The sequence below is a fragment of the Pelodiscus sinensis genome, chromosome 32 (assembly GCF_052426305.1).
Source record: "Pelodiscus sinensis isolate ZL-2025 chromosome 32, ASM5242630v1, whole genome shotgun sequence".
In the NCBI taxonomy this organism is placed as follows: domain Eukaryota; kingdom Metazoa; phylum Chordata; order Testudines; family Trionychidae; genus Pelodiscus; species Pelodiscus sinensis.
In genome coordinates, this window is record NC_143083.1 from 12,278,870 (window position 1) to 12,291,953 (window position 13,084).

General features: G+C 51.5%; 1 protein-coding gene across 1 annotated transcript; it reads right to left on the reverse strand.

Moving 5' to 3' along the window:
• Positions 1-862: 862 nt before the first annotated feature.
• On the reverse strand, positions 863-12,100 carry LOC106732640 (uncharacterized). The gene is made up of 5 exons (XM_089775021.1): positions 11,943-12,100; positions 11,306-11,470; positions 8,664-8,855; positions 5,911-6,426; positions 863-1,264 (listed from the first exon to the last, which is right to left on the reverse strand). Exons 1-5 carry the CDS (start codon positions 11,955-11,957, stop codon positions 983-985), a joined length of 1,170 nt encoding a protein of 389 aa, XP_089631147.1. The 5' UTR covers positions 11,958-12,100; the 3' UTR covers positions 863-982.
• Positions 12,101-13,084: the final 984 nt, after the last annotated feature.

Sequence of the window (13,084 nt, forward strand, 5' to 3'; positions counted from 1 at the left end):
GGGATGGATATGAATTCTCCTGTCTTCCCCAAGTATTGGTGTAAGAATAGCCATACTGGGTCGGAGCAAAGGTCCATCTAGCCCAATATCCTGTCTTCTGACAGTGACCAATGCCAGATGCCCTAGAGGGATGGAACACAACAGGGAAACATCAAGTGATCCTCTGTCACCCGTTCCTAGTCCCTGATAAACAGGGGCCAGTGACACCATTCCTACCCATCCTGGCAAATAAGTATTGATGGACCTAACCTCCATTAATTTATAGTTCTTTCTTGAACCCTGTTAAAGTCCTGGTCTTTACCATATCCTCTGGCAAGGAGTTCCACAGGTTGGCTGTGTGAAGAAAAACTTCCTTTGGTTTGTTTTAAACCTGCTGCCTATTAATTTCATTTGGTGACCCCTAGTTCTTATATTGTGGTAAACAGTAAATAATGTTTCCTTATTTGCTTTCTCCATACCTGTGATGATTTTATAGACCTCTATCCTATCTCTTCCTTCCCCCCTCCCCCGGTCTCATTAATCGCTCTTCATATGGCACCCATTCAAACCCCTCCTCGTTGTCCTTTTCTGATCCTTTTCCAATGCCAAGAGCTCTATTTGGAGATGCTGTGCTGACTATCTTCTGCAGAGTCACCACAATCTCCCTTTACTGCTGCTGGGGTTTGAGACCCGGAGTAGATCCAGCTGAGGAGCGCTATGCAGGGTTACTGGTGGCCTGGGTTAGCAATAGGGGGATTCCAAATGTGAGGTGCTACTCTCATTCCCATGGGAAAGGTGCCCCACAGTACGTGAGGGCCCTGGATCCAGGGTAGCTTTTCAGGGAGACTACCCAGGCCCCGCAGAGAAGCAGAGGAAACGGGAAGCTGTTACGGAAATAATATATTTTTTAAAAATAACCAGCCCTTGGGGTGTGGCAGTCTGTATTCATCCTCCTGAAGTTCACAGAGGCCAGTTACTGGTTAGGAGGTGGAGGTGAGGTGCTTTAATGGGGGTAAATGCGGTTCCGCCTACGGTAGATCCACCATCTCAGCCTACTGCCTGGCTGCCCCCGGTCTTCCTCCATCCCCCGGCTGCCGCCAGCCTGTGCCTTCGCTGCAGATGACCTCCTGAAGATCTTTCGCACCCAGCTTACCAGGGAGCGCAGGCTGAGCCGGGAGGGGGTGGATCGTGGTGCTTCACGGGCTGGGGTGCTGGAGGTTGAGGGACGAGAGCTCGGTGACGGTTTCCTGGACCCTCCTTCCTGGCCACTTCCTGATGCTTCAATCTACAAGTGCCAATGAAAGGAAGGAGTTGGTAGGAAGCAGCCTCCTCTATCCCATCCTGCATGTGAGCCAGGCTGTGCCCTTGGCAGTAGGGTTTGAGTTAACACATGGGACCATTATGCTATTCCTTAGCTGTAGCCACCCTCTACTAGTACCTGATGGAAGAGCACCTAGCACCCCAATGGCTTTGGGCTGCTCACAGGCACCAGCAGGGGAGGGGACACGCTCTTGCATTTCTCTGCACTCTTCCTTGCTCCTAGGGAAACTGAGATGCTGTAGTTCCCTTAATTTACTGCCAACGGCTCTTCTAGACAGGGGTCCTTTTTATTTTACTACTTTATTTGCCGAAGAATCAGTTTTCTTCTGATCCTCTGTCGCAAATGGGGGAAAGCCCAGAAAGCGGATCTCCGTTTCCTGGTCCATGTCACCTGGCTAGAGCTACCACACGTTAATACCCTGCTACGCAGCAGTTTTGCATCTTTCCAAGGTAGTCAGCTGTCACCAGCTCAGGAGCCTTGGGCCAGGTTGGTACTTGGAGAAGAGCCTTCTAAAAACCAAATCCTGCAAAACTCGAGCGAGTCTTCCCTCGGCAACAGTACCTGGCACTAGGCCAGAAGGCCCCAAACTGTTCATGGAAAAGAATCTGTTTGGACAATCTCCTAATCCCCTAGTTCTCTAACTCTGGGTGGGGATTTGATTTTAATAGGGAGGCTAGAACTGGCATTAGACTTTCCGAGGGTAAATCAAAAGCCTGAGCCTCACTGCTCCAGGCCAAAATCCGAGTCCCGCCTCTCAGGGCTGAAGTCAAAGCCTGTGGGCTGTGTCTAGACTGGCAAGTTTTTCTGCAAGTGGGGGTACCTGGCTGGTTTCTATGCTGCTGGCTCTGGGGGAACCCCCACTGGCTGCCGTGGGTACCACGACCCAGCAAAACAGGATGAGTCACTATGCAAACCAGTGGCCAGACACCCCCCATGGAGAGGAACAAAGGAAGGTGGAATGCTGCCCTGGCTGGGGAGAGGGCTGGAAGTTAGTTGGTTGGTGGCTGTCTGTGAGGATGGATGAGACAGCCTAGGGAGAGGAGCTGGAGTTTTAGGGGCCCAGTCTCCCCCATCTCAAGGGGGCCTGAGGCATCCTAGCCCAGTTCCTGTAACCAGATTACATCTGTGCTGCGCTGTGCTGGAGGAGCAATAAACCACCCTCAATTCCACTGGCTGGTACAGTCTGTTTGTGCCATTTCGGGGTGCAGGAGACGGGGAACCCCCAACGTGCCGTCACACTGCAAAAGCAGCTGCAGAAAAACTTGCCAGCTGTCTACACTGGCCGCTTGAATTTCCGCAAGAACACTGACGATCTCATGTAAGAAATCAGTGCTGCTTGCGGAAATACTATGCTGCTCCCGTTCAGGCAAAAGTCCTTTTGTGCAAAAGGGCCAGTGTAGACAGCTCAGATTTGTGTTGCGCAAAAAAGCCCCGATCACGAAAATGGCGATCGGGGCTTTCTTGTGCAATACCGCGTCTAGATTGGCACGGACGCTTTTCCGCAAGAAGTGCTTTTGCGGAAAAGCGTCCATGCCAATCTAGACGCTCTTTTCCACAAATGCTTTTAACGGAAAAGTTTTCCATTAAAAGCATTTGCGGAAAATCATGCCAGTCTAGACATAGCCGTGGGCTTCAGCCTTGAGGGGCAGGGGCAGGATACAGGCTCTCCCACCCCCCACATGGGGGTGTAGCCCTTGGGCTCTGTCATTGGTCCCTGCTCCTATGGCCATGTTGTAACTTTGGTTGGCAGAAGGGGGTTGCGGCGCGCTGAAGACTGAGGACTCCACCCCTGGCCGCATCCACTAAAGAAAAGTTTGGAAATCAAAATCTCTCATCCCGACATTTTCAAAAGGACTTTTTGTTTTAGAATTTTACACCTTTCAAAGGTCAAGTTGAAACATTTTTAACTGGCCTGCAGGAGATGGGGTTGGCTGATTTTTTTTTTTTTTTTTTTCATCCCAATTCAACCTGGGCAGATGTTTTCTTGAAAATGCAAACGTTCGTAGGGGATGGGGAAAACCAGGTCTCTCACAGCTGCACTCTTGACACCTTGTGGTTAGGAATGAGATCAGGGTGCTTCTAAAGAAAGTCAGGGTATTAACCCTTCGAATGTTGCCCACGTTCATGGGTTGCTATCTTGGGCCTCGCTCCGTGTTTTTCTCAGTCTTTTGGTTTGAAGTGCTATCTTCTTCACTTCCTCCCCTAAAAATACATCTGCGCTCCCCAGTGGCCGGGCTCCACAAAGGACGTGCTGTGATTCTGCTCTTTTATCTACCTTGCAGAGAGATCAGGAAGACTCATTCCTTGCTTTCAAAGCACTCAAAATCGGTGCTGGGGCAGTGCTATAGAAATGCAAGGTGGTGGTTATAAGCCCTCACGTTTCCATTGCCTCCAAACGAGTGTCTTAAATCTGGTATCCTAACCAACGACTCCTTGCAGCTCCACTCAAGGAGCATGATTTGCACAGCGAAATTGAACAGGTGGAACCTCTGTGGTCTGGGACTCTCTGGTGCCCGACCAGGGATGTTGCCAGACTAGAGAGTCTCCGGGGGCTTGTTGGAAGGGGCTGCCAGGAGCAGAGCTGGTTCTGTGGCTGGGGGCTGGCAGCTCAGAGCCTGATGGGGGGGACAGTGGTCCGGAGCCTGGTTAGGGGGCTGGGTCTCAGGGCAGGGGCCTGGGAGTGGAGTCAGGGGACCAGCAGCTTGGAGTCTGGCTGGGAAGCCAGGAGTGGAGCTGGTCTAGTGGCTGGAGCAGGGAGCCCAGCTCAGGTGGCTGGGGTTGGCAGTGGGGCCAGTGGCTGTGAGGCTGACGGTCCCAAGAAGAGCCCAGAGGTTGGCAGCAGCAGGGCTGGAATTGACCATCCCTGGTCTGGCAAACTGCCTTGTTTGGGTCCCAAGGGTGCCAGACCAGGGAGGTCCAAACGGCACTTTCCTTAAGATCTCATGGGGAGTTGGTGCCAAAGTGGAAATGGAAATCAGAAATTCTGTCTCCTCTTCTTCTCCTGCCAGGAGAGCACTCTCTTTGCATGCTCTCTGGATGGAGAATGGCCAACAATGGGGCAGTAGCCTTCCATCCTGTTCAGAGGAAGGCTGGTTTGGGAGCAGGCTGGCCACTGACAGCATGTGTTCCAGCATTAAAATGAGTAAGTACCATAAACTGGAAGCAAAAAGGTATTGGGGGCTAGGAGCATTCATAGTTATTTCTGTGTGGTGATACTGGCGGGCCCCAGCATTAATTGGACCCTGGTGTGCTAGGTGCTCTACCACATAGAGATGCTGCCTGCCCCAGATTGCTCACCCTGTATAAGGTCTTGTCTACACTGGTACATTTTGTTGCCAAAAAACTGCTAACGACAAAACAGCAAGAGCATTTACATGGCAATACAACTTTTGTCAGAAACAACACCCAGATCTGGTGACAAAAACCTTCTAGCCCTGTGAGCGATGTTTGTCATTTCCCCTCCCTTTATTGCTGACAAAGAGCTAGCGTGGTCTCTGCTGTTTGTTGTGGCGAGAGAACTGGCTTCTGCCAGTATCCCACAATGCCTGCCCTGATGGCTGAGTTGAGTGTTTTGTGATCTCTGCTGCCCTGCAGGCCTGCCCCCTCCCCCGCCCCGTCAAAGCTCCGGGAAGTATCTGACAGTTAAGTGAGCTGCACCGTTTGGGGAATAAAGAACAAATCATTGAAGCACTCCTGTTCTGCCCTGCTATGGACACAGTGGCAAGCAGGCTGCTGCTGCTCCCAGAGCTACGAGGGAATCCCAAGAAGCGCAGGGATCAGCTCTGCTTTCCCACAGCACTGCGCAGTGGCGTACTCACCCACAATGCTTTGCTCTGTCTGTTGACAGGGCACTAGCAACATGGGCATGAAATGTCGACAGTGGGAGGCAGAAAAACTGATTTGACGGGTTTTCACTTTTGTACGTTGACAGCACTTTCATCACCAAACCTTCCCAGGGCAGACGGAGCCTTTCCATGTGAGACAAGGCAAGTGGCTACAGTCGGGCAGAAAGGGGGAACAGAAGGAGACGCTGCAACATGCTAAGCGGTGGCCACTGCACACCAGCTGCTGGGCTGTTGCCCAGTTTTGCACAGGCATCACACCCCAGCTTGAAGGAGGGCAAGGAAGTAGTTTTTGTGGAAATTCAGAGGGAGCAGCTCCCCTGCGTGAAGGGCAGCAGGGGAGGAAACACAAAGGTGCTTGTGTGAAGTCCCATCAACGGGGAACAGAGCAGCTGTCCAGGGCCAGCGGGCACTGCGTCCCGACCTCACACCTACCTCACAGCTCCCCGTCTCCGGGCTGTGCCCACATGGAAAGAGAGCGCCTCTTTTACGCCCTGGGCCCAGCAGTGGGGCGAGCTCTGCCCGGCTGACATCCACATCCTCCTTCCTGCATTGCTTCGGCTGTTTCTTCAGGGGGCTTTTGTTGATGGCGGCAGCAGGGTATAGTGGTGGAGCCTGGCCTTTGCTGGACAGCGGGCTGCTCTGAGGCACTGCCCCCGGCTGCTGTCCTGAGTCTTTCCCCACAGCCCCTGAGGGGGAGTGCCCCTCCACAAGTAACGCAGCCTCCTTTGCGAGGGTCGCCTCAGGCTCCTTTGGGTTTTCACTCACCTCTGGACCACATTCCTGTTGTTTCTCCGACACGGGCCTTTGCTGACTCGAATCCCCGTCATTTCGGCCTTCAAATTCCTTCCCGGGGGTTGTGAGTGTGTTGCCATCAGGCAGTGGTCCTTTGCTCGACGCGTTGGGGATGGTCTCACAGGCCAACGCTTCATCTTGGTCCCTGGAGCCCTGCATCATGTCGCTGGCTCTGGTGCCGGGGTGCGTCGAGTCCTCCTCTAGCCACCCGCTGCACTGGACGCTGACATCACAGCTGCTTCCTGCTCTGCCTTCGGCATCCCCCGGTGGAGAACCGGCATTGCGGGGCGGCTGGTAGCGCGGGAGCTCAACGTATGTTCGGTAGCAGGGGAAGTAGCCGGTGGAGACAGCAGAGTCGCTCAGGATGGAATCCTCGTCTAAGAGGCAGTAGCTCTCCGAGTCCTCGTGGCTGTTTTCCGGGGGTTCTAGCCTGGAGAACGGAGGGGTGGTTTTACCCTCGAGCTCAAAACTGTGCGAGAACGAACCCAGCTGGAAGGCAGAAACAAGCCAGCTCAGACAACAATATAATCGTCCTCCTCCCACCTCACCAGCTTTTGATGCGATAAGCACCTCCCCTATTGCTCCTTTACATCAGGCCCAATCCAGCCACCTTCCTCCCCCACTATGCACAGCACCACCAGGAAGCTAGGCGGTCAAATTCACCAGTGCTGTGATCAGGAGGCACACCTGTCTTTGTTTTCTGCCCTAAATGGAGGGGTAAGGTGACGCTGGTTGAGCCCAGGGATAGCAGTAAGGTCTCTGTAGGCCCTGGGATCACTGATACATTAGATTATGTATAAATATATAAGGAAGAAATGCCCTATCGCCTCTATGCCTAATATTTAATTGTATGTTATACTTGTATGTTCTTTATTGACTAAAGATAGCAAATTATTGAGTTGGATTTAGCAGTTTTCTTTTCTTACTTTTGAGTCAATTCTGAATTTTTTTTTTTTTAGGCCTGAAACTTTTTCGTAGGCACTGGGCTTATCGTGCCTAATGGATAATCAGGCCTTGATTGGGAGTGATAAACGAAACAATTCCTGTGTGCAGCTTGTAGATCAGCTTGTAGAGCTGTTTGGGATCCTTAGAGATGAAAGGTGCCGCGGTGGATGGGAGGAGTGCTGTCCTTTTGTAAACATCCCACTGCTGCCATCAGGTCAAGGTTGGGCCCCCACCTTCTGCACTCTAGGGCTATGTCTACACTGGCGGGTTGTTGCACCAGAAGTATGCAAATGAGGCTAAGCGTGGAATATCGCCGAGCCTCATTTGCATAACTAATGAGCTGCCATTTTTGTGGAAGAGGCTCTTGTGCTACAAGGATCTGTTTACACTGCCCCCTCTTGCGCAATGCCGCTACGCTGATTGGCTACGTCTACACTGGCCCCTTTTCCGGAAGGGGCATGTAAATTTCACTAGTCGTCGTAGGGAAATCCGCGGGGGATTTAAATATCCCCCGCGGCATTTAAATAAAAATGTCCGCCGCTTTTTTCCGGCTTTTAAAAAAGCCGGAAAAGAGCGTCTAGACTGGCCCCGATCCTCCGGAAAAAGTGCCCTTTTCCGGAGGCTCTTATTCCTACTTCAAAGTAGGAATAAGACCCTCCGGAAAAGGGCACTTTTTCCGGAGGATCGGGGCCAGTCTAGACGCTCTTTTCCGGCTTTTTTAAAAGCCGGAAAAAAGCGGCGGACATTTTTATTTAAATGCCGCGGGGGATATTTAAATCCCCCGCGGATTTCCCTACAACGACTGCTGAAATTTACATGCCCCTTCCGGAAAAGGGGCAGTGTAGACGTAGCCATTATGTTCAGGAATAACAGCATGGCACAAGAGGGGGCAGTGTAAACAGATCCTTGTAGCACAAGAGCCTCTTCCGCAAAAATGGCGGCTCATTAGGTATGCAAATGAGGCTCGGCAATAGTCCACGCTTAGCCTCATTTGCATACTTCTGGCACAACAACCCGCCAGTGTAGACATAGCCCTAGAGTGCAGAAGGTGGGGGCCCAACCTTGACCTGGGATGTTTAGAAAAGGACAGCACTCCTCCCATCCATCACAGGTGCTATTTACATTTTCGTAGTATAGCTATAATTTCCCCTTTTACTATTTGAGTTCTGCTCCTTTTGACTAGGGGAACTTCCTTCACAGCCATCTGATCAGCCGCTGTCTTAGGGCCATTAGTGCATTTTATTCTTGCCACTCCCCTTATAAGTTAAGGAACTATTGTCTCCATATCCACACACGGCGCCAGCTGGAACCGATCTAGCCCTGCCCATGCCACCCCCCACCCCCTGGGCGGCCACCACGGCAGAGAGGCTCCAGAGCCCTTCCAGGCCTTGTGCCGGCTCGAGCGTACAGGGCGAGGTCCCCCTGATCCACAGCCCTGCCTGCTCCATAGGGGGCTCTGTCTGTGACCAGGAGGGGATGGGGCCCCTGTGTCAGGTGGGCAGAGAGCAGGAGGGGCTGCAAGGAAACCATAGGGGGAGGGCAGGTGTTTAACCCTATGATTGGCTTTGCCTTCTCTTAGTTTAGAGAGAGAGAGATTCCATAGGAAGGGATATAACCCTACAGACACCATTTTATCTTGCCCGTTTTTTTCACGTGGATTGGCTTGCCAAACTTGATTTGAATCGAAGCCTTCAGCCAATATCTCCCTCCCTCCCCCACTGGAGTATCTGAGCACCTCCCCCCTCCCCCCCCCCCCCCCCCCCGCCAAGAAGCGGGGTTACCTCGCTCATTCTGGACTCCAGCTGCTCCTCGGTATTGCTAGTGAATGGAGTCCAGAGCTCCCGTTGCACTCCATCACCCGAAACGTCCTTTATTGTCAGCCCTGAACATCCGTCTTCCATGATGTTGCCTGGGACATCTTGGTGTGGCTCCCCTTCCTCCTCCTCTTCCTCTTCCTCGCCCATCTCCTGGAGCTGTAGAACAGAAATATATGGGAGGATCAGAATCCCCATTTTGTATTCCGTTCACCTGCCAGCATGCTTCACCCCCCGCATCAAAGGAAAGGCAAACATATACAACAATGACTCCTAGATCATGGCTCTCAATTTCAGGGCCTAGTGTGTGTCATGCTGTGTAGGCCATGTTGGCAGCCTGCACATGGTGGTGGGCAGCCTGTACCATGGTGGCAGCGGTGGGATGTTTAGAAAAGGACAGCACTCCTCGCATCCATCGCGGCACCTTTCATCTCTAAGGATCTCAAACAGCTATTCAAGTTGATCTACAAGTTACAAACAGGAATTGTTTTGCTTATTACTCCCAATCGGAGACAGTGAGACTTCCTGGCTGCACAACAGGGAGACATAACAAGGCTTTGAGATCATAGAATTATAGAACCATAGAGCTGGAAGAGACCTCAGAAGGTCATCAAGTCCAGCCCCCTGCTCTAGGCAGGACCAATCCCAACGAAATCAAACCGGCCAGGGCTTTGTCAAGCCGAGACTTAAACACCTCTAGGGATGGAGACTCCACTACTTCCCTAGGGAACCCATCCCAGTGCTTCACCACCCTCCTAGTGAAATAGTTTTTCCTAATATCCAACCTGGACCTCTCCCACCACAATTTGAGCCCATTGCTCCTTGTTCTGCCATCTGTCACTACTGAGAACAGCCTCTCTCCATCCTCTTTGGAACCTCCCTTCAGGAAGTTGAAGGCTGCTAACAAATCCCCCTTCACTCTTCGCTTCTGCAGACTAAACAGACCCAAGTCCCTCAGCCTCTCCTCATAAGTCATATGCTCCAGCCCCCTAATCATTTTGGTTGCCCTCTGCTGGACCCTCTCCAATGCATCCACATCCTTTTTGTAGTGGGGGGCCCAGAACTAGACACAATACTCCAGATGCAGCCTCACCAAAGGCGAATAAAGGGGAATGATGACATCTCTGGATCTGCTGGCAATGCTCCTCTTAATGCAACCTAACATGCCATTAGCCTTCTTGGCTACAAGGGCACCCTGTTGACTCATATCCAGCTTCTCATCCACTGTAACCCCCAGGTCCTTTTCTGCAGAACTACTACTTAACCGGTTGGTCCCCAGCTTGTAACAATGCTTGGGATTCTTCCGTCCCAAGGGCAGGACTCTGCACTTGTCCTTGTTGAACCTCATCAGATTTCTTGTGGCCCAATCCTCCAATTTGTCTAAGTCACTCTGGACCCTATCTCTGCTCTCAAGCGTATCTACCTCTTCCCCCCAGCTTAGTGTCATCTGCAAACTTGCTGAGGGTGCAATCCATCCCCTCATCCAGATCATTAATAAAGATGTTGAACAAAACCTTGCATCCAGATCTCAGGTCCTAGAACCGAACCTTGGGGCACTCCGCTAGAAACCGACCGCCATCCTGACATCGAGCCGTTGATCACTACCCGCTGGGCTCGGCCTTCTAGCCATCTTTCTATCCATCTTACCGTCCATTTATCCAATCCACATTCCCTTAACTTTCTGGCAAGACTATTGTGGGAGACCGTATCAAAAGCCTTGCTAAAGTCAAGGTATATCACATCCACTGACCTTCCCACGTCCACAGAGCCAGTTACCTTATCATAGAAGCTAATCAGATTGGTCAGGCACGACTTGCCCTTTGTGAATCCATGCTGACTATTCCTAATGACTTTCCTCTCTTCCAAGTGCCTCAAAATGGATTCCTTAAGGATCCCTTCCATGATTTTTCCAGGAACCGAGGTAAGACTGACCGGCCTATAGTTCCCTGGATTGTCCTTCTTCCCTTTTTTGAAGATGGGCACTACATTTGCCTTTTTCCAATCATCCGGGATTTCTCCCGAGATCATCTGCTGAGATGTGCTGCTGAAACGCAACATCTCATGGGACCTAGTAGCTGGACTGAGAGGCTATGTCTACACGCGCGGCTTCTCGCATGAGAAATATGCAAATGAGGCTACGCATGGAATATCGCTGAGACTCATTTGCATACCTAATAAGCTGCCATTTTTGCAGAAGAGGCTCTTGCACCAGAAGGGGCTGTCTACGCTGTCCCTTCTTGTGCAAGAAAAACCCTCTTGCGCAATGCCTTTATTCCTGAAAATAATCGGCGTAACGGCATTGCGCAAGAAGGTCTTTCTTGCACAAGAAAGCACAGTGTAGACAGCTCCTTCTGCTACAAGAGCCTCTTCTGCAAAACGGCAGCTCACTAGGTATGCAAATGAGGCTCGGCGATATTCCACGCTTAGCCTCATTTGCATATTTCTCGCGCAAGAAGCCGCGAGTGTAGACATAGCCAGAGAGTTTTGGCCACCAATGTAAAGTAACTAGAACACAGAGACCCCAGATGAAGGATGGCACCTTGTAATTCTTTCTCCTACTTATTAAAAGCAGGAGCAATGCTTATGAGCTCCTAGGGAAGGACCAGTACCTCTTTTTTCTCCACAGAGTCTGCTAGACTGTTACTCTGATGGGATTCTTCATCTGCACTTAACGGGCTTGTTAACCTCACACCTCTTCTGGTACCAAAGGGGTTTTTTGCAGTTGGTGGTTTCTTGAAAGTGTCCTCAGAATCACCGATTAGTATTTCAGGGAACTGCAGAGAGAGGAATTAGAAGCATCAGCTAAGTGGGCCTGGAGATACTTTTAAGAGAAGATTTTTCTATATTCTTCCAGATGGGGATGGTCAGGGCTGGGGCAGGAGGTCTGACCTTGAACGGCTCCCAGACAGCGGTGCGGGGGGGGGGGGGGGGGGGGAAGGGGGAGCCGCTGGGGCTAAGGCAGTTTCCTGTCTCTCCTGGCACCGCAGACCCTGCTGTGCCCCAGAAGCAGGTTCCCGGCCAATAGGTGCATTGAGCTAGTGCTCAGGGCAAGGGCTGGGCCTGTGACCGTCCGCTTCTGGGGTGCAGTGAGGTCTGCAATGCCAAGAACGGCAGGGAGCTGCCTTGGGGCCCCCACTAGTCACCTGATCCCCCTGCCGCAATGAGACCCAGAACCCAACATTCCACGCCCCAGTACTGGGTCGCGCTCCATCGTTTGAAAACCGTTGTAATAGACAATCTCCTTACCAGCTTTCCTGCCATGCCTCTGAGGGGACAGGGTCTGGGTCTTAAACTAGTCCAACGCTAAGGAATGTTCTTGTGGGGCTTGTTTCTCGCTCGCTCCTTGAAGCAGCCCACCCTGGAATTTTGTTTACAAAACAGAAGTCAGCATCGCGTGGGCCCCCTCCGGCTGAGTTCCCCTCCGGGCTCTGTCCAGCCTGCCGAGGGGACCACTAAGCGAACGTTCCAACGTGACATCACAAAGGTTCTGAACACATCCCTGGGCGATGACATCATAAGCAGCTGTCAGGCACGATGTTCCTATGGAGACCAGCCAAGGCAGGCTCACGCCCCCTAATTTAGGTCACAAGATCTGCAGCACGTCCAGATTTCATGTGGGGATGCTCCATATCCGGGGGGTGTTCCTGAGCTTGCAATTGATGTCAAGGGGCTCCTTGCAAAATTGTGATCTGGATGCAAGTTAGGATCCAAAGTGCAGGGACGTTTGGATGTGGGGGCGGGGGGGCTTTGGTTTGTGGCCATCTCTAGAAATCAAATTATGAATGAACCCAGCTCATTCCAACCCAAGAGTGGAACAGCCACGTGGTTTGATGTTCAGTTCAAATGAGATTAGTGATGGATTTTCAGAGGTGGGCCACGTGGTCCAGAGAGCTGCCACATGGTCCATTCCTTCACCTAGGAATCACAGAGTTTAGAGGCAACTCTTTATGCTGTTGATTAAGCCCTTGTGCCTCAGCTGAAATGTGCAACCAATTTCCTTATGCTACAGTACAATACAAACAACAGCTTCTGAGAAACACAACCCAAGGTACTTAAAAGTTCTCTGGAAATCCATTAGCAGGGGAATAGAATAATAAATTAAAAACGGCCACGCTGGGTCAGCCCAATGGTCCATCTAGCCCAGTATCCTGTCTGCCAACAGTGGCCATAGGTCCTGAGGACACATCAGGAAGCCTTTATTCTACCTAAGAGTCACCCCTTACATTGCTAGATGGCAGAGTTTGTTTTGCTTGGAAGCTCTTTCTCCCATCAAGGAAGGAGCTACATTCTCCTATTCCCCAGCTGGGAGGAAGGAAATAGAAGCAGCTTTCAGGCCATCGGAATGTGGGGAGTTAAATTTATCACCTGCAAAATCAACTGGATTAGAG

What these genes read in the sequence shown, in the direction of transcription:
- LOC106732640 (XM_089775021.1), bottom strand. An exon ending in ACTCTGTGGAGAAAAAAGAG is followed by an intron (nt 8,856 to 11,305) that starts GTACTGGTCCTT and finishes TCTGTTCTACAG; the next exon opens with CTCCAGGAGATGGGCGAGGA. An exon ending in TGGAGTCCAGAATGAGCGAG is followed by an intron (nt 6,427 to 8,663) that starts GTAACCCCGCTT and finishes TCTGCCTTCCAG; the next exon opens with CTGGGTTCGTTCTCGCACAG.